We start from the raw sequence: 21717 nt of genomic DNA, 5'->3' as shown, positions 1-21717 counted from the left end.
AAATGAAAGCATATGCAAACAAGTTGCAGAGTTGCTATCCCACAGTTGGTAGCCTTCATTCAAAAGAAAAAAATGTTGAACTCAGCTAGATCAGAAAGATGTTATGTGTTTTATAAAGCAGTAAGTCCTATGATTTCCATTAATGCGGTAAGAATTGATTCTTCCAAGGTTACATTTATGTCCATCATAAGGTGAAGTGGTGATAGTTCTGCTGGCTTGTGTTAATATAAGCCCAAAATGGTGTTTTGAAGGAAATTTCCAAGATTTTGATCCAGTGTCAAATTTAAATGTTCAAATAGGGACATCTGAAGAGAGATCTGGTGCTTCTATTAAATTACTGCTCTTGTGGAACTGAGAGATGGTGTGTATATTAAAGTTGGTGGTGAAGCACTCTGCTTGATACTTGAAGGTGTTAAATTTTTTGAAAGTTATGGCAGCACTCATCTAGGAGTGGATGGCCGGTAGCGCTGACATGAACCTTGCATGTGAGTCATGGGGTGAGCCACTTGTTGCTAAGTATCAACCTGCTATTGTGGCACAATGTTGATATGATTGGTCCGGTTCAAATTCTGGAAAATGGTGACATGCTACATGGTTATAGCAATCATAGTGCCATTGAACGATGGAGGGAGCTGTGGATCTTTTCATGTTGGGCGTCATCATTTCCTATGTGGCTTGAATGTAATCTGCTGTTTGAAGCATTAATGATCAGTTTCTGATGCTCAGGACTATTTCCTTTTTGTTAGATATAATTCCAGGCACTGAAGGATGACTTTTCTCACTGATTTCACTTCTTCAGGGACTGCCTTCGTAAAACATAAGAAATAGAAGCAGCTCTAGGCTATTTGACCCCCTCTACTCTCTCCATGCCTGCTCAATTATGGTTGATCTTTTATCTCGGTGACACTTTACTTTGTTAACTCTTATGCCTGGCATCTCTTAATATCTGAATGTCTGAATATACTGAGCAACTGAACCTCCACGGCCCCCTTGGGTAGAGAATTCCAAAGATTTACGAACCTCTAGGTGTCAGATCCCTTATTTCTAGACCATGATCCATAGTCTTAAAGACTCCAGCCAATGGAAGTATTGTTCATGCAACTATCCAGTCAAAACTAGGATTTTGTGTTTTCAGTGTGATAACCTCTGATTCTTCTGAACTCCAGAGAGTTATAGGCCCATTGTGGTTAATCTCGCCCATCTCAGGAATCAATCTGATGAACCTTGGCTGCACTCCTTTTCTTGCAAATATATCATAGAACATAGAACACTACAGCACAGTACAGGTCCTTCGGCCCACAATGTTGTGCCAACATCTTATCCTGCTCTAAGATCTATCTAACCCTTCCCTCCCACATAGCCCCCTATTTTTCTATCATTCATGTGTCTATCTAAGAGTCTCTTAAATGTCCCTAATGCATCTGCCCCCACAAACCTTATACCTTCCTCCAATCACCTTAAAATTATGTCCCCTCGTGTTAGCCATTATCGCACTAGGAAAAAGTCTCTGACTGTCCACTCAATCTATGCCTCTTATCATCTTGTACACCTATCAAGTCACCTCTCATCCTCCTCCTCTCCAAAGAGAAAAGCCCTAGCTCGCTCAACCTATCCTCCTAAGACATGCTCTCCAATCCAGGCAACATCCTGGTAAATCTCCTCTGCACCCTCTCTAAGGCTTCCACATCCTTCCTATAATGAGGCGACCAGAACTGAACACAATACTCCAAGTGTGGTCCAACCAGAGTTCTATAGAGCTGCAACATCACCTCGTGGCTCTTGAACTCAATACCCCGACTAATGAAGGCCAACACTCCATATGCCTTCTTAACAACCCTATCGATCTGCGTGGCAACCTTGAGGGATCCATGGATGTGGACCCCAAGATCCCTCTGTTCCTCCACACTGCTAAGAGTCCTGCCATTAACCTTGTATCCTGCCTTCAAATTCGATCTCCCGAAGTGTATCACTTCACACTTATCCGGATTGAACTCCATCTGCCACTTCTCAGCCCAGCTCTGCATTCTATCAATATCCTGTTGTAATCTACAGCAACCTTCTACACTATCACAACACCACCAACCTTTGTATCATCAGCAAACTTACTAACCCACCCTTCCACATCATCATCCAAGTCATTGATAAAAATTACAAAGAGCAGGGGTCCCAGAACAGATTCCTGCGGAACACCACTGGTCACCGACCTCCAGGCAGAATACGCTTAATCTACCACCACCCTTTGTCTTCTATGGGTGAACCAATTCTGAATCCACACAGCCAATTTTCCCTGGATCCCATGCCTCCAGACTTCCTGAATAAGCCTTCTATGAGGAACCTTATCAAACGCCTTACTAAAATCCACGTACACCACATTCACTGCTCTACCTACATCAATGTGCTTTGTCATATCCTCAAAGAATTCAATCAAGCTCGTGAGGCACAACCTTAAGTCAGGAAACCAGACCTGTACACTGTATTCCAGGCCAACTTTACCTGGGTACTGTTTGATTCCAGAAAGACATCTTTGCTCCTGTACCCAAATCATATTGCAATAATGTCAGTACTGTTTGCTTTCATAATTGCTTGCTTCATCTGCACATTAACTTTTGGATCCCTCTGAACACCAACACTCCTCAGTCTCTCACCATTTGAAAAAGTACCCTGCTTTTCTGCTTTATTTCTACTAAAGTGGATGGCTTTACATTTTTCTACATTATATTCCATTTGCGATTTACTTAGTCTATTTGCATCCTTCTCACAACTTTATCATAGGCAATCTTGGATACATTACAATCTATATCAATCATTGATATAGATTATGAGCAGCTGGAGCCCCAGCACTGATCTCTACAGCACCCCACCAGTCACAGCCTCCCAACCTACTACTTTATTTCTGTTAACTAATCCATTGCCAGTGTATCACCCCCAATCCCATGTGCTCTAATTTTGTTTAATAATGTCCTGGGCTGGGAACATAATTGAAGGCCTTCCAAAAGTTCAAATGTACCACCTCTTCTGGTTCCATCATATATTCTGTTGATTATTCCCTCAGAAGTTTCTCAGATATGCCAATCATGATCCTCCTTTCATGAATACATGTTGACTGTGCCCAATCCTATTGTTATTTTGTGAGAACCCTGTCACCACTTCCTTCATAATAGGTTCAAGCATTTTCTCTACTACTGATGTTAGATTAATGTTCTGTTGTTTTCTTACTCATTTCTTTCTTAAATAGTGGGGTTACATTTGCTACCTTCCAATCTGTGGGTACAGTTCTTGAATCCATAGAATTCTGCAGGATGACAACAAATTTGTCTGCTATGCCTATACCAGCTCTTTCAAAACCGGGGATGCAGGTCATCAAGTTCTGGGTATTTATTGGCATTGATTCCCATTATTTTCCACAATACTATTTTTAGACTAATGCTAATTTCTTCCAGGGCTGCATTCACTCTAAAACTGCTGTTCGTCACTATTTCTCATGAGATTTTTTAGTTTTCTGTGAAGTGAGACATAAAACTTGTTACAAACTGGGTTACTATTGGTGAATGTCCCTTTAAGATAAAGCATAGTGGTGTGTGTGTGTGTGTGTGTGTGTGTGTGTGTGTGTGTGTGTGTGTGTGTGTGTGGGCGTGGTTACGACAACAGAAGATGAAGGACGTAATGACGTTTTTGAAGCAGTCAGTCAGAGTCAGTCTGAAGAAGAGAGAGAGAGACAGCAGCCTGCTAGTTTCTCTATCGATGGATGAAAAACAATAACTGTGCCTGCCACTACAATCCACGTATGGATTTTTGGAGTAATCCGGTGGAGTTCACTTTGTTGTTAACCTGTAGAAGGAAACAGGTATTTGTGTGGACAGCCATGACTCGGATGCTTTTCGGGGTGAGGAAGATGCGGTGGAGTGGTCACTGCTGAGTAAACACTGAGGTGTCATTTGGGTTCCATCGTGGAACATTTGGATTTTATAAATACTCTCTATTTTCTCTCTACATCTACGTTTTGTCTTCAGCCAACGGTGGTTGTTGAAGAAGACCTTGCTCATGTTTCACCTTACGGCTTGCTAAACTGAACTTCAAGAACCATTCCTGGACGTGGAGTTTGGGAATTTGCCACACACACACTACGAGTTTAGTTTATGGGGTTAATGTTTAAGATTTAACATTTTTACTTTTAACATTCTAACATTTTTACTTTTAATTTTCTTATTATCATAAGTAGTTATTAATAAAATAGTTTTTAACACTTATACATGACTCGGTGTGTTTCTTTTGTTGCTGGTACGTAACAAACCATTGTTTAATTTCTTTCCCATTTCCTTGTTCCTCAGAATAATTCCTCCTAACTCAGTCAGTAGGAGATCCACATTAACCTTCGGTAATCTTTTCCTTTTTATATATCAATAGAAGCTTTTACAGTGTGTTTTGTTTAGATTACTCTTTTACTCTACTTTTCATTTCAATGGTTTGCCTTTAGTAAATTCTGAAATTTGCTCAATCCTCAGGCTTACTGCTCTTTTGGCCAACATTATACGCCTTTTCTTTAGATCAAATGCTATATTTAACTTATCTGGATAACTATGTTTGAATCACTTTTCCTGACGTTTTTTAGTATCTTAAAAGGATACATATTTGGTATAAACCATGCGGAAATTCTTTAAATGCTAGCCATTGCCTACCTACTGTCATACATATTAAAGTAGTTTCCTCAGTCCACCGTAGCTTTGTAGTTTGTTTAGGTTTAAGACCCCTGGTGTTTCTTAGCTCCACTCAAACTGTTCTTACTTCATGATTCTCCAACCTAAAGTCCTTTCTCTCCTGTGTCTTTCTCCCATGCTTTATTATTAGGTCTAACCATTCTCATTTTGCCTAATTCTTCTGAAACTTAAATATCCCGGGATATTTATTCCAATTCTGGTCACTTTACAACCATGTTTCCTTAATGATTATTGGATCATTTCCATTTATTTCTGTATGCCATCAATTTTGCCTAAGTTCATCTGGGCAATTACTCTCTTGTCTCCTCTAGCACTTACCTTGGTATCCACTTATATAAAATTGTGATTCTACAGCTCATTGCTTCTGGAAAAAAAATTAAATTAGTTGTAGGAATGCACGTTATTATTGAGATTCTGTTTCTGAATGACTTCCTTGAGTGGGAGGAGGCTGATAGATTATAACGGAATCTAGGTTACAACAGGATCTGGATCAACTGGGAAAGTGAGCAAAGAAATGGCAGATGGAATTTAACTCATACAAGTGCAAAGTGATACAATTTGGAAAGTTAAACTAGGGTAAGTGAATGGCAGGGCCCTGGGGAGTGTTGAGGAACAGTGAGACCTAGGGGCACAAGTACATAGATCCCTGAATGTGGTGACACGGGTAGACACGGGTGGTAAAGAAAGTGTATGTCATGCTTCCCTTCATCATTTGGGTCATTGACTACAGGAACTGGGACATCATATTACAGCTGTACAGGACATTGATGAGAGTATTGTGTGCAGTTCTGGTCACCACAGTACAGGGGATGTGGTTAAGCTCGAGAGGGTGCAGAAAAGATTCACAGGGATGTTGCCAGGACTGGAGGGCTTGAGTTATAGAAAGAGACTGGATAAATTGGGACTGTTTTCCTTGGAGCAAAGGAGACTTGAGGGGTGATCCTTATAGAGGTTTATAAAGTTATGAGGAGCATAGATAGGGTAGATAATCACAGTCTTTTTCCAGGGTAGGGGAGTCTAAAACTACAAGGCATAAGTTTAAGGTGAGAGGGGAAAGATTTAAAGGGCGTCTGAGAGACACATGTTTCACACAGGCGATGGGTACTGTATATGGAATGAGCTGCCACAGGAAGTGGTGGAGGCAGGTACAATCACAACATTTAAAAGACATTTGGTCAGGTACATGGATAGGAAAGGTTTAGAGAAAATGGGCCAAACATAGGCAAATAGGACTAGCTTAGGTAGGCACCTTGGTCATCGAGTTAAGCCAAAGGACCTGTTCCTGTGCTATATAGCTCTATGACTCTATAAAAGTATCATTGGTGAGCTCTATTTTTGATTTATAGATAGCTGATAACCTGAACAATTTTTAATTTTAAGGGCAAGTTCCGATGTCATAATTGCACTGGTACAAATGATCTAGTTCTGTCATTCATGGATATTGAGAGTTCATAGTCTTTGCTGCGTGCACTATACTCGCCAATCTCTTAATGTTGTTTGACATGAACTTAGTTAATGTATGGTGAGAGGATTGCCCACTTAGCTGAAGATGCTTGGAAATTTCAGCCTTGTGTCTTGCTGTCATTCCAAGGTTAAGGATTGGCCTTTCTCTTCCTGTTGGTGCCTTTGTCCAGTATATCTCTGTACTGAACGTGGTAGTGCAACAAAGCTCTTTCTGATTTGTTGGTTCTGGGACTTTTTACCTTTAACTCTGGTTTGAGATGTTTTAGCTATAGGTGGCCATGATGTAGCTTCATTCTAATGAATACTTGGCATTTCTGCTGACATGACTATCTGTACTGTTCCTCAAATGAAAGTTGGACTACTAATTTGTGATAGTGAAAATATAAGATACCCTGGAATGTGAAATCATAGATATTGCCGCCTTTAGCTTATGGAGCTTTATTTTCCCAGTATCGGTCTGTTAGATCTGTAACATTTAGCATGAAAATAATTCTGCACTTCACAGCAGAAGCTGCCCTCATTCCTCAGGTGAGCCTTTTCTTCAAGTATTGTGCTGTGATTGATCCTACAATACTGTTATGTAGGTAGGGTAATGAGGATGAGGTCAAGTAAATTATTTTCATATTACTTAGAAACTGTTACAAACTAATTGTTTACTTTTAAGTTCACAAACTTAAACTTTTTTTTAAACAATACAGAAAATTAATTTTGAATAAGTGCATTTTATATCTGACTTAGTCTGTAAAAAGCCAACACTGTCATTAAGAGTTGTTATTGGGTGAATCTTTTGGTGTCATTGGATAAGCCTTCTTTTAATTTGAATTTATGTTTTAGTAAGTCTGAATGTTAAATTAAAAATAGGAAGTATGTGAGTATATTCAATGGAAAATACCTAAATTGAAGTCTTTTGGATAGATAATATTTGTTTTCCTTTGTTTTTTAATCGCTGAATTGCCAAATAGTCACATTTTCTCTTAACAGATCGGTACAAGGGTCTTCCGACAGCAGGCCGAAAATTGCAGTTTTTGGAACTGCAGAAAGAGCTTATAGATGATTTCAGGATTCGTCTGACTCAAGTGATGAAGGAAGAAACCCGTTCTCCACTAGGATCCCGTTACTGTGCTATTCTAAATGCTGTCAACTATATAGCAGCAGTATTAGCAGATTGGGCAGATAATGTAGTAAGAAAATTCATATCTCTGCAGCGGTAGTTATGAAAATTTGTGTTTGATAGCAAGGAAGAATATACTTGTTTCAAAATAACAACAAGCTAGTGTTATAGCTCAGTCGATTAATAGTAACATAGATTGGTAAGATAAGATCTTTATTAGTCACATGTACATCGAAACACACAGTGAAATACATCTTTTGCGTAGTGATTTTGGGGGGCAGCCCGCAAGTGTCGCCACGCTTCCAGCGCCAACAGAACATGCCCATAACTTCCTAACCTGTACGTCTTTGGAATGTGGGAGGAAACCGGAGCACCCGGAGGAAACCCACACAGACACAGGGAGAACGTACAAACTCCTTACAGACAGTGGCCGGAATTGAACCCGGGTCGCTGGCGCTGTAAAGCATTGTGCTAACCACTGTGCTACTGTGAGATTGGTGTCGGTTGACTTAGTATTATGGGATTGTGTAAAGCTTAGGTTGTTATTGTCCCTAATCATGTCCATCTTTCAGCCATTACTTTAAACTTTAATGTGGCAGGCACTTTACATGCCAGTCATCTGCTATTTATGGAACTGTGTTAGTTCATCATTGAATCAATTGCCCTGTAATCTTTAGTGCTACCATAAATCCATGCTCTCCAGTTATTGCTGTCTCTTAAGGGGAGTAGTCCCTAAATCATCCCTTTATTGCCAATTCTGCATTGTCAGACTTCCACGCTTTGGGCGAGGTCATCAAACCAGCTCTTGGTCTCCCCCTCGGCTGCTCCCAGGTTCTCTGACCTCCTCCTCAGCCATTCCCAAGATTTCCTTTTTTCCCATCCAATTCTAGACTCAACACTCAGCTGTTTCTATCGCAGTCTCCATTAATCAAACCAATAGTTTCTGGGAAATAGTTACTCAGGTAAAGCTCTCTCCAGACATGATTTAAATGTTTTAAAGCATTTATGTATTTTAACTTGCATTTCCCCCACTTCTCCCCAATCCACAAAAACACACATTCCAACTGACTTTGCGTGTAATTAATAAATATCACTTTTCTGCATTTTCCTCTGTCTTGTCTGCAACTCAGCTGCAATTTTTTTTAATATCCAGACTGCAATTTATGTCGGACTTTACTCCTTCCTGTTTAACACATTTAGCCATCTCATAATTGTATATTGTAGTATATCTGCCCTTGTCTTCTGTTTTCTGAGTAATAGTGTTATCACATCCTTCTGATATTCTGGTGTCTAGAAATTTAGACACTTGCTGTTGCTTATCTAGTGTTTTATATAATTCTAGCCTTAACTTCCTGCTGTTGTATTCTGTGCTTCTGTCAATAAAAGAAAATATCCCGTTCACCACATTAACTACCTTTCCATTTACCTTATGGCATTAGGCATGGACTCCAAGGTCTTCTGTCTTCAACATTTTTCAGTATCCTGCCAGTTATTATGTATTGCCTTGGCATGATGATTTCCATAAAAGTACTAACTTGCACCTTTTCAGATTGAATGTCATTTGTCACGTTATTCCCACCTGATCAGCTCTTAGATTCCTATGGTCCACAGCTTGCTTTCTCACTATCAGCCACACTGCCTTTTTTCTTAAATCAACAATAAACTTCCTAATCATGCCTTCTGCATTTCACTCTTTGGAGGTGACTGTTGATGAGGACTGACCGGGAATGTTTAAATAATAGGCAGGAAAGGTCTTTATTAATACTCAGTTGAAAGGAAGGCCCCAATAACCTGTACAGTTAAGTATCAGCATAGATTGTGTACTAATTACTATTAGTACAATATTTTAAATATATATTTGTCAGTCCTTAAACACATAATTGGTGAGGGAGGCAGGGAAGGAGGTACAGGAAGAGGATTTCTGGTGCAATTAAGACTGTTGGACTACTTAAAATATTTCTGTTCAACTGGTCAGCCAAAAGATGTGAAATTTTAATGTAAGACAAACTGCTAGTGGAACTCAGCAGGCTGAGCAGCATCTGTGGTAGGAAAGGAATTATTGATGTTTTGGGTTGTGACCCTGCATCAGGTCATGCAGGGTCTTGACCTGAAACGTTGGTAATTTCTTTCCCCCCCACAAATGCTGCTCAGCCCGCTGAGTTCCTCCAGCAGTTGTTTTTACTCCTGATTCCAGCATCTGCAGTGCTTTTATCCCCATGAAACTTTAATAATGCAGTTGATAGTGTGAATTCTTTAAGTAGGCAAATTAAATTCAGTATAGTGATTGAGTGGCAATAAATTACAATAAATATGAGAAGGTACATCTTAATTTTTAGTTTAAAGAGGGATAAATTACATGTTTATGGTATTCCATCAGAGATCTTTTCTCCATGTTCAGAAATGTTTTTCCTTTTGATTAGTTCTTCCTCCAGCTTCAGCAAGCAGCACTCGAGGCATGTGGAGAGAGCAACAATATGACTGAGTTGCAGCTTGGCCAGCTGGCATCACTTGAAAGCTCCGTCTTTGATAACATGATTGACTTGCTAGAACGTCTCCGACATGATATGTTGACAAGACAAGTAGAGCATGTCTTCAGAGAAGTGAAGGACAAAGCAAAACCTTACAAGAAAGAAAGGTGAATACTATTATTACATTTTCAAGCATATCAGGGAAAATGACTGTTATTTAAGACTTTGGAATAGGTATTCAGTATTATAAGATAAAGTTGTTATAGCTAGCAGAGTGTTTAATAAAGATATTAAACTTTCTGCTGTCTCTAGTGGAGGAGTGAGTGTACAAAAATCAAGAAACTTGTTAGCATCTCAACCGGAGTGGGTGAAGTGGTTAAACATGAGTTTGCTGATGTCTTGAAATTCTTGAAATCATATGGTCACTAGAGGAAACAAACTTATTTTTCAAGTTCCTGCAGTATTTAAGCAGAGGTAAAGTTGATATTCCTGGAAAAGTCATTAAACTGTACACCATTCCTTTCCTCCACCCACAACCCCCACTATTCCCTTTTTTTCATAAGTTCCTTTGTCTCTGAAGACATTGTCTCCTAGGGCTGCTTGGCACTCATCTAGGTTTGGTTGTCTCCGTAAACCCAGATATGCAATGTTTCAGCCGAGTATCATTTTTGGCTTTGCCCTACATGCTTATATGTACTTTCCACCTCAGATCACTGTGTGTTTGGAGTGTGCCAAAATTAGCTAACTTAATGAAGACTACAAATGGAATTTGGAGACGCCAGGCTTGCATGCATTTGGACCTTGAGGCAACATAGCAGTGTCCATTCACTCACTGGACCTTTGATGAAATTCAGTTTGTTGCCCAGAATTTACAATGAGTATCTATCACCAATAATGGAGGAAACATGACAGGAATGAGTTTAATTCAGATAAGTGTGTGATGTTGCATTTTGGAAAGACAAATCCAGGTAGGACTTTCAGAGTGAACGGCAGGGCCCTGGGGAGTGTTGTAAAACAGAATGACCTTGGAGTACAAGTACGTGGTTCCCTCAAAGTGGAGTCACAGGTAGACAGGGTGGTGAAGAAGGCTCTTGGTATGATGGCCTTCATAAGTCAGGGCATTGAGTATAAAAGTTGGGAGGTCATGGTGCGGTTTTACAGGACGCTGGTGAGGCTACACTTGAAGCATTGTGTTCAGTTTTGGTCGCCCTGCTACAGGAAAGATGTTACTAACCTGGAAAGAGGCAGAAAAGATTTACAAGGATGCTGCCGAGACTGGAGGGACTGAGTTATAGAGAGAAGTTGGACAGGCTAGGACTTTATTCCTTGGAGCATAGGAGACTGAGAGGTAATCTTATAGAAGTATATAAAATTATGAGGGGCATAGATAGGATGAATGCACTCAGTCTTTTTCCCAAAGTTGGGGAATCAAGAACTAGAGGGTATAGGTTTAAGGTGAGAGGGGAAAGATTTAATAGGAACTTGAGGGGCAACTCTTTTACACAAAAGGTGGTATGTACATGGAATGAGCTACCAGAGGAAGTAGTTGAGGCAGGTAAAATAACAACTTATAAAAGACAGTTAGACAGGTACATGGATTGGAAAGGTTTAGAAGGTTATGGGCCAAACGCTGGCAAATGGGACTAGCTTGGATGGGGCATCTCAGTCAACATGGACCATTTGGGCCAAAGGGCCTGTTTCCATGCTGTGTAACCCTTATGAAGTTCTGGAGTATAGCTATGAACAATTAAACACAGAAGCCCAGATATAATTGATGTATATCCTGCTCTTCCACAAAATGCCCCATTGCACTACCTGTCTCAAGAGACGTAATGAAATGAATTTGCTTTTCTGATTCTTTCATGGTACAAATCGCTGAAGAATCTGGAAAGGCTGTGTTTGTGGAGATCTCCACTGCCAAGCACAGAAAGTCTGGTCAGCTGTCAGAGAGCTGAATGTGGACATTGTTGAAAGCAATTATTTTAAGGGTTTCAGAGTTTGTCATGGTTAAACTTGACATGGCATTGATCAATTTACTAAATTGCAGCAATTTGGTTCAGTTACTAAATTTATCCCCAAGCATTAAGATCAATTTTGTATTATTGACAATAGCACTGGTACGGAGAACTTTAACAGTAATGCTTTTAGACATCTGACCCCACCTATTAACTACAATACTGCAGCCCTCATAAGTTAAGTGAATTAAGGAAAATGAACATCTCCCCATCTGCTAGGCCTTGATCATGTTCCTCAGCATCACTTGAAGTCATAGTGTCCCTAATGTCTTACCTGGTTGATCTACAACAATGCAAATTGAACTCTAAAGCTTGGAATGGATTTCATGGCAGATGGGTTCATGGTGTCACAAACATTGTGTAAAGGGTTATTGCAGAAGATCCATGGCTTTGATCTTCCCTTGCATACAAAAAAACTCTCCAGTGTGCAAATGTTCTCTTCAAGAACAGACCATATATCAACTCTGTGTTTGATTCACAAATATGAAGGGGACCTCAGATTGATGTGTTCCATTTCTTCTGAAGCAATTATTTGATTTCTTCCACCTGAATGTAAGATTATAATTTTGCTCTGCATCTACATCAGCCATAAGTAAGAAGTTCTTGTAACACTTTTGGTAGTGAGAACATAAGAAATAGGGATCAGGAGTAAGCCAAATAGCCCATTGTGTCTGTTGCACGTTTAAATTGATGCTGAGAATCAACGTCGGCTCACTTTTCTGCCTGATTTCCCACTGTCCTTTCATACTTAATGACTGAGAATCCTGAATTTTCTTTGATTGAATTTCTATGCAACACTTTGTGACATTTTACTATGTAAAAATGCTAAATAAGTGCAAGTTTTCACTGTGTGGGGAGAGTGGTTCTTCTTCAACCACTTCCTGTGGAAAAATATTCAATACCCTAATTGTTCTGTGTTTAAAAATTAAAAAATTATGCAAGTTGAATGTGTTTATACTCCCAAGAAAAAGAAATCTGTCCATGTATCTGTCTTGCTATCCCTCTCTCTCCCTCCCCTACCTCACCCCAAATGGGGAGAGTCTACGTTATAAAAATAATGTGATATTGATGCTAATCTTTGTACCAAAAAACATTTAATTATGCTTGTATTCTTTCTGTTAGTCTGCACACAAAATCAGGTGCAATGACTCTTACATGACAATATTTTTGAAACTGTGTTCATTGAGTGATCCCAGATCTGGTCAGATTGGACAATCAGTGGCACTAGGTTTTGTTTTATTTAATTAAGTCGCAAGCTATTGCTGCCAGTGTTTGCTCAGATGCACAGTATCACTGCTATTTTGTATGCAGTAACTGCTTTTCACTGGGTTAGGTTTATAATCTCCTAGGGGTAGGAATTGAATATTCTTTGATTGTGTGTGCATTTATATTACCTGCATTAGGGAATCACTAATATAAGTTATTTGTTTCATAGGTGGTTGTTTTTGCCATCTCAGTCGGATCAAGCAGTGATGTCCTTGTCTAGTTCAGCCTGTCCAATGTTACTGACTCTTCGAGATCTATTATTGCAGTTGGAGCAGGAACTCTGTCATTCACTTTTTAAATCTTTTTGGCAAATGCTTGCTGAGAAGTTGGACTTATTCATCTACCAAGATGTAAGAAGCTCACTTTTATTTGAAAGACAAATGAGATGCTGTGATTACAGCTTATTTAAACTTGCTTGAGTGATTTAGCCTTGTACGTTGAATCGTAAGTAATTGAAGGAAGGAATTTTAATCTCTGGTTTGAAATTCCAAAAAAAACAGTTAAGTGCTTTGTAAATTGTTTCAATGACTGCTTCTGAGCCAGGAAGTGTCACTCAGTTCTGTATTAACAATGAACAAAATATTGAAAGGTCATTGACTCTCCATGAAAAAGGTTATTTGGCTCAACAGTTTGCATTGGGCATATATTTCTCATACAAGTAAGCAATCCTGTTCTCATTGTCCTCCAACCTCTTTCATTTCATCCACCTGTCCAGTCAATCTTGAATTCTAACATACTGCCTCATATCTTAATCTTGGAAGTGAATTTCTTTTCCTCAAAATTTTCCTTTGTGTTTAGTCACCCTTCTCATCAGAACGGAACAGGAAGACACAAGTAAACTGTTCTCACTAATTGAGAGAAACCCTAGTGAGGCCCAACTCAAACCAGAGGAATAGCACCTCATATTCTGCCTGTGTAGCCTAAAACCCAATGGCATGTACAGTATATTGTGTTTTCCAATTTTAGGTAACGCTGCCCTCCGGTGTTTTTTTTCCCCTCTTTCCCCCTCCCCTTCTGATCTTCTCACCCATTTTGTCCCCTTTCCCACCCACCCAACCCCACCCATTCCAGTCCCCATCACGGTCCCCCTGCCCCCTCCCGGTTCCATGCACCCACTACACATACTGGTAGCTCTTTTTGTTCCTCCTTATCACCCACCAGCAGCTGTCTCTAACCTTCACCTCACTCCATCAGCCTCACATATTTCTTTCCTCTTTGTCTGCCTCCATCAATCCTCCACCTGCCACTGTCTCCCAGCTCTACCCCACCCCCCCAGCACAACCCGCCCATCATGCTTCAACCTTCCTCAGTCAACCAGTCACCTCGGGCTCCTATCTCACCGCTCCTCTTCTCTTTATATTGGCCATCTCCACTCAGTCCTGTTGCAAATGTCGACAATTCCACTCCCACCCCCCACGGATGCAGCTCGACCCGCTGAGTTCCTCCAGCAGATTGTTTGTTGCCCCATATTCCAGCACCTGCAGTCTCTTGTGTGTCCAGTTTAACTTTGGTGGTGGGCAATTCTCAGGGGCTGTATATATGTACCTTCATTCAAAGAGGCACACATTAATCAGGGACAGTCAACATTGAATTGTTAAGGCAAAATCATGTGAAGTAATGATTGAATACTTTAAGGAAGTAACAAAGTATATTTGATGAAAGCAGTATGTAGGATGTACTCTGCATGGGTTTTATCAAGGGTTTTAATGCAGACCCACAGGCAGACCAGTAAAACAAAGTAAAAGCCCTTGAGATCTAAGAGAGACTCATAGATTGGATCCAAACTGGCTCAGTGGCAGGAAGCAGAGGGCAATGGTGGGCAGGTTATTGTGACTTAAGTATTGTTAGCTGGATGATATGACTTATTTAGTCCATTTTTGTAGTAGATAAATAATGATTTAGACTTAATTGTGGGAGACACAATAAAGATGTTTGCAAAGATTGGCTGTGTGGTTGACAGGAACAAAATGTAAGAACATAATAGGATCTGGAGTAGGTCATTTGGCCCCTCAAGCCTGCACTGCATTTTAATATAATCATGGCTGATCAACCCCAGGCCTCATCTCCCCTTCTGTGCCAGTTAACCCTTAACCCTCAATTTTCTGATCTTTCAAAATTTGTTGACAGTCTCTTTAAATACTCCCAGTGATCTGGCTTCCATCACCACCTGGGATAAAGAATTCCAGAGATTCACCAGAGAAGGAAAGCTTTAGATTGTAGAAAGATGTAGGTGGTCAAGTCATTCAGGCAGCTAAGTGACAAATGGAATTCACTCCTGAGAAATGTGACAAAATGCATTTGGGGAGGTGCAACGAGACAAGGGAATACATGGTACATGGAAAAGCATCCTTCAAGTTTGCAAAAATAAAAAAAATAGAAAATGTTGGGAACACTCAGCAGATCAGCTCACATCAGTGGAAGGAGAAGCGGTTAATGTTTCGGGTCCAGGAAATAGAGAAAACAAATTAGTTTTCAGTAGTTGATAAAGTAGGATAGGATGACTGAGCAAAGGGAATATCTTTGGAAGGGTGAGAGCAAATCATTTAATGTGGCAGTTAAGTAGCAGATCATGCTTCTTTGTCTGTGTAGTGTATTGCTAATGGCCGTGAGACATGCTCAGCAGGCCAGACTATACAAATAGAAAATAAGAAAAATTAAGCCCATAAATGGCTACTTCTGGTAGATAGAAGGAAGGTTGAAAATTTTCTGTTTTGAAGGCTGCAATGTGCCCTGAGTTTCTCTTAAAGGTAGCAGAACAGGATGATAAACTAGTTAAAAAGGCATACGGGCTGCTTTCTTCTGTTGGTCAAGACATTGAATATAAGAGCAGGTATGTTGTGCTAAAACTGTTTATAATTGAGTTGGATCCTAGCTTGAATTCTGTGTACAGTTCTGGTCACCACATTACAGGGAAGATGTGATTGCACTGGAGAAGGTGCAGAGGGCATATGCAAAAATGTTGACGGGACTGGAAGATTGAATAGTTTGGTATTATTTTCTTTGGAACGAAAGATAGGAAACTTGAGATGGATGAAGTTATGAGGGGTCTAGGTAGAATGAATAGGAAGAACTGATGACAAAGTAGGGGTATAGATTAAAAGTAATTGGTAGAAGGGTTAGATAGGAAATGAGGAAAAACTTTTCACTCAGGGAACGGTTGGGGTTGGGAACTCACTACCTGAAACGGTGGTAGAAACAAGCATTTTTTAAAAAAGTACTTATGCATACAAAGAGTTGTGATGTACAGAGCTATTCACCTGGTGCTTAAAGGTGGAGTTAGGCTAGTAGTTCTTTTTAGATTAATCCAGAAACGATGAAATAAGTGGCTGTGATGCATGTTGTAAACTTTCAATGATTCTTTCCTTTCATAACTTTAGACACTGCTTTCATATTATCCCTATCATATTCTAACAAAAGAGACATTACTAGTCTTTTATCATGCTTGCTTTTCTCAATAACATGCATCATTTCAGTGAAATTGTGCTATAGTGTCGAGTCCAACTCTGAATTTAGTAGGCTGTGGTCTTACTACTTTTTTATCCCTTGACTCTTACAAAGGCTTTAGAATATACAAGCTAAGAAAACTAATGGCTCTGTTAGTATTTCCAGGATTTTACCAAATTGACATGAATCTCTTCCCTTAAATTCTTTGTCATGGTGGTCACCAATATATTTTGTATGAATTTGTGTGCTACAGGTTATGACCCTAATAAGCATTGCACCTTCATCTTTCCCCTTTCATCTCTTATTGGAGTTGGTAATTTGTGCACATTATGGGTGATTTTCAATTATGCTGAGTACTTAGCATTAAGAGTGATATGTAATTAAGGTTATCAGAGAAAAGATGTTTTTAAGTTGCATCAGCAGGAACTGGGTGAAAAATTCTTTTGCCCATCAATTTTGATGTCATTTGCAAATTTTGAAAATTAGGAAACTTTGTTTATGGCTATAGTTTTCTTTTGGGGGAGTCAACATTTGGGAGTTGCATACATAGTGCACTACCCTCAGGTAATCTCAATACAAGTACCTCAATACAAAGCATCAAGTAGCTCCAGCCTTATTAACGTTTGTTACCACTGAATTTTGTAATTATTTCACTTTATTTTTAATTGCACAGATTATATTGGCAAATCACTTCAATGAAGGTGGATCAGCACAGCTGCAGTTTGACATGACACGGAATCTTTTCCCACTGTTCGCTCACTATTGCAAGAGACCAGAAAATTACTTCAAGCAGTAAGTAAACTGAGTCAGCTCAGTATTTCCTAGCAGTATTGATGATATTGCATGGTAATTTTGTCTTGTGTTGAAACCACTCCAATTAAGTCATTGATTTTGGTGAGGGGAGGGCAGAAATATTGTTTATTTATTTTTCAGGACCTGCATTTCACTAATAAGCATTTATTGCCTGTCTTTAATTGTACTTGAGCCACCTCTTTGAACTACTGCAGTCGTTCTGGTGAAGGTACTCCCACAATGCTATTGGGCAGGAAGTTCCAGACAGACTGGCGGTGATGAATGGCAATATATTTCAAAGTCAGGCTGATGTGGGACTTGGTAGGGAACATACAGTTGGAGGAGTTTCCATGCACATGCTACTGGAGTAACTGCAGTGAATTTTGTAGGTGGTACACACTGCAGATACTACACTAGTAGTGGAGAGAATGAATGTTGTGGATAGTGGATGGGTGTTTAATATCCATTGATATATACTGGTACATTCCCTGGCTTCATTTATTCCGAGCAAGTGGAGAGTATTCCATCATAATCCTGACTTGTGCCTTGCAGATGGTGGAGAACCTTAAAGTTCAAAATTAAAGTTTATTGTTGTCATAGGATTGTCATTGTCATTGTCATATACATAAGATATAAATGCCATGAAAATTAGCTTTTTGCAGTCAACAGTACAAGACGAGGACAAACATTGTTAAAATAAAATATACATAACTTATGCGTGCAACATTAACTTAACACCAACAGTGCAAGATTGAGAGCGAGAAAACAAATAGTCCAAGATAGTGCTAAGGTGTTAACAAATTTGACGTTGCAGGAGGTGAGTCACTCACCACAGAATACCCAGCTACTAACCTGCTCTTATAGGCTGAGGATTTTATGTGGCTGATCCAGCTTCTGGGCAGTGGTGACTCCTAGAATGTTGACAGCGGTGTCATTGAGTGTCAAGGGTAGGTTGTTAAGTCCTTTTGTGGGAGATGCCTGGCACTTTCCTGGTACAAATGTTACGCGCCACTTATCAGCCTTAGCAAATGCAGCAGCCTGGCCCATATGTTGCCTGTCTGAGTTGCAGCAAATTGAATTGAACATTGTGTGAATGACCTAGATCTTCGTTTCCCCACAAAATTGAACAGACTTATGGCAAATGATTCTCATATTTGTTATCTCTGACTTTTTCCTTATTTAATATAATCCAGTTCATATTATATATTAAAAAATGCCAAGATGTAGAGAAGTCTTAGTATATATTGTTAAAGACTTTCTGCTACTTCCACTTTCCAAATTGAGAACAGTCATTCATTCCTACTTACTATAGAGATACCATCCCTCATCTATAATGCAAATTTCTTTGATATCATTAGTTTAATATCTTTAGTGAATATTTCTTTAATTTTTATGTTACTGTTCCATGTTCTATTCTTGTACTCCTCCTTTGAGGCTACTGAAACAAAATGCATTGTATTTGGCAAATGTGTAACAATGATCCTCTAATTTGCACTTCACTTCTTAAGGAAAACTATTTTAAACCAATTAACAGCCAGTCTACCTGTTCAGATGCTTCAGTAATTAATGTATTTAGAAAAGTTATGTTGTCAACTAGTCCTCTTTTTAACCATCATCAGCGTTCCACTGCATACTCTTGTGTTTTGCTAATAGAAACCTTTGTCATGTGTTTCTGTTGTTCACCTCATATTTTCCATATACTTGTTGCCTTTTTGATTTTGTTTTTCATCTGTATTTAATTTTATTGTACATTTTTCTTGGGTTTCATATTTTATGAATTCATCTTGATCACAATTAGTTCTATCCCAGTTACTAGTTAATTAAATGACTCCATTAATTGTTTATCCCATCTTTTTGTTATCTACTTTACTGGTATCATTTATAAAACAAAAACACAAGAACAAGGCTGTGCCCTAAAGATGTTTTCCTTGATTCGAAATTGTCAATTATGTAAAAATCTATAATAATTATTACTGAATAAGACTTGTTTGTAAGACTTTTTTTTTCCTTCTAGAGTGAAAGAAGCTTGTATCATCCTGAACCTGAATGTGGGTTCAGCATTATTATTGAGAGAAGTCCTCCAGACTACTTCTGGTTCCATGACTGGTTCCATTGAACTGCCCACAGGTGTTGCAACTCTGAATGAAATTGGAGTTTATAAACTGGCCCCACAGGACGTTGAGATCCTTTTGACTCTAAGAACAAACTGGCCAAGTTCAGGCAAATAAGTAAACATTTGAAACATAATAGTAACATAACTGCCCTTCTCTGTAACCATGCAGGCTGTGCATGGTAAACAGAAATGAAATTGTTAATTAAACAATGAATAACATGCCAGCTAAGAATGTTGTGTTTTATATTCCATTGAATTTAAAACAATTGACAAGAAAACAGAGTCTATGTTTTCTATGGACTAACTTGTGTACATGATTTGTTCCTTCTAAGCAGCTGTTATGAATAATAATAAAAAAAGATTGTTGGCTCTAAGCATCAGAACCTATAAAAATGATAGAACATGTTAAAAGCTATTCCAAAATCATTCAAAGCATGTGATAAAATTGACTTTTTCTTTAAAATTTGTACACAATTATCTTATGGAAGTTAATATTAAGAAATTGTGTCTGATCCAGTTTACATTGCTGAGGATGGTTAATTAAATCTCTACTCACTGTATCATTGCTCTCTTAAACTGATTAAATCAGATTTGCTTTGTTTTTACACTTTTTGTGTGCTGGTTTACTGAAATGTTTTTTGCACTGCCTCATTGGAACATCAGTGAAGTTCTGTGATGTGATGCACATCAACCATAGATATCAGGTTGGCATGAAGCACTTCACAGGTCATCAGGAGCAAGGCTTACTTTTGGGTGTTTTCTGAGATGAGCAAGACTACATAAGTGGAAAATTGCAGTTTAATGGGCCATATGTATAACAAAACTTTATTCTAAATGATCCAAAATTGTCCTGGTGTGTGAATTTTAATGGAGTATTTTTAACCTAATGTGCCTGGTGGGAAGCTAATGTAATCTAAAATTGGCTAGTGTGTGATTTGAGCAATCTGTCAGTTTATGGGCATGCTGGAGATTACACAAGAATTAAAATTGCTCCTGTGCTTTGAAAGCAGCTCTTATCCTTTCCCATTGATTTTCTTTGCTTTCATTTCTCTCTCTCCCCAGTTAGTCCCTTTAGAGATGAACTCTAATGTTATATTCTTAGCTGCATATCTGTAGCATAACTGTCATAGCTCATGATGGAGAGAAGGGGTAGGAAAAGAAAGAGGGACACAGCAATGCTGCCAGTGGTCCAGATATCTTGCACTTTTTTTTTGTTTCCAACTACCAGAAGTAATACAGTTCTTCATCTTACAGGAAAAGAGGACCAGCAGAAGTGAAAATAACCAACTCCTTAGTAATAGCCCCAGGGCTGTAATGAAGCTCTGTGCAGGACAACCACCTCCTGGCCAGCCCAACAGTGAAGTGACTTTCACTGTTGATAGATCTTAATCCTGAACTGGCAAAGAATAAAATCCATCAACAATGTTACTTTGTTGTTAATTAAACAAGTAGTTAGTGAATCCAAAAGAATGGCTGTATAGTATTTGTGAAATTTCATCTTGGATTTTAAAGCAGTTGTCTCCACGTGCTCTGCAACTAGGCTGACAAGTATCCTAGGAAACTATACAAATAAACAAGACAATTAGATGTTTCTAAACTGCTGATAAGGGAGCAGCTTCTGCACGGAAGTAACATGGACAACACTGAATAATATATACTTTCCCAATACAACTGCAGCCCCACAAGCAAAGCCAAAACTATAAAGATAAAAGTTTGAAAATAGAAAGGGAAGTTTACTATCAAATTCGGGAAAGTAGATCATAGAAATGACATTACATTGAATAGGAGGAGAAAATGAAGAGTTTGTAGGTTTTTGCTAAAGAAAGAGTTGCTGGCATGCAGCCAGAATCTAATCTTTATCCAGAACCAGATCTAACACTGCGTCTTGGTGATAAATGAAGCAGAATGCAATTAACTTTAAAATGGAATACTTGAGAAACAAGATTGAAATCCAATTTTTAAAAAAAATAATGAAAAAACAAGTTCAGAATCAACAAATTTTGTATCAAAACATTAAGCTCTGCTGCTTTGACTTAAGTACTCCACAACCATATATATATGGTTGAACGACTGCACAATAACAAGGACCTGCAGAAAGGCAGGCTTTGTGTCAAGCAGTTATCCCTGGAATGACTACAAACAGGCTGAGTCATTGGGTCTGGACAGAACCAGTTTGAGATAAACAGGGTGAATGGACAACACACAAAAATGAGAACTAACAGAAAAATCAGCACAAGCAGTAAGTCAGAGACTGGAATGCAAAACACACAAAAAATGCCAGAGTGGATTGATAGCAACATGTTTGTGTCTCTCTACTGTTAGAATACAG

At 39.0% G+C, this 21717-nt stretch overlaps 1 protein-coding gene across 2 annotated transcripts in view; it reads left to right on the top strand.

The window, feature by feature from the left end:
• rint1 (RAD50 interactor 1) overlaps window positions 1–20496 on the top strand; it is a 44656-nt gene extending 24160 nt beyond the window's left edge. The window contains exons 9-13 of one of the 2 annotated variants that reach the window (XM_052033935.1): window positions 7161–7360; window positions 9711–9925; window positions 13209–13389; window positions 17157–17275; window positions 19290–20496. In XM_052033935.1, the coding sequence (XP_051889895.1) occupies window positions 7161–7360; window positions 9711–9925; window positions 13209–13389; window positions 17157–17275; window positions 19290–19503 (929 nt within the window). In that variant the 3' untranslated portion in view covers window positions 19504–20496. The remainder of the gene's footprint in view (window positions 1–7160; window positions 7361–9710; window positions 9926–13208; window positions 13390–17156; window positions 17276–19289) is intronic. The other variant, XM_052033934.1, reaches the window with a different exon arrangement.
• Window positions 20497–21717: the final 1221 nt, after the last annotated feature.

Source organism: Pristis pectinata, chromosome 19 (genome assembly GCF_009764475.1).
Source record: "Pristis pectinata isolate sPriPec2 chromosome 19, sPriPec2.1.pri, whole genome shotgun sequence".
Lineage (NCBI taxonomy): Eukaryota > Metazoa > Chordata > Chondrichthyes > Rhinopristiformes > Pristidae > Pristis > Pristis pectinata.
This window is presented reverse-complemented; position numbering and strand designations above follow the sequence as displayed.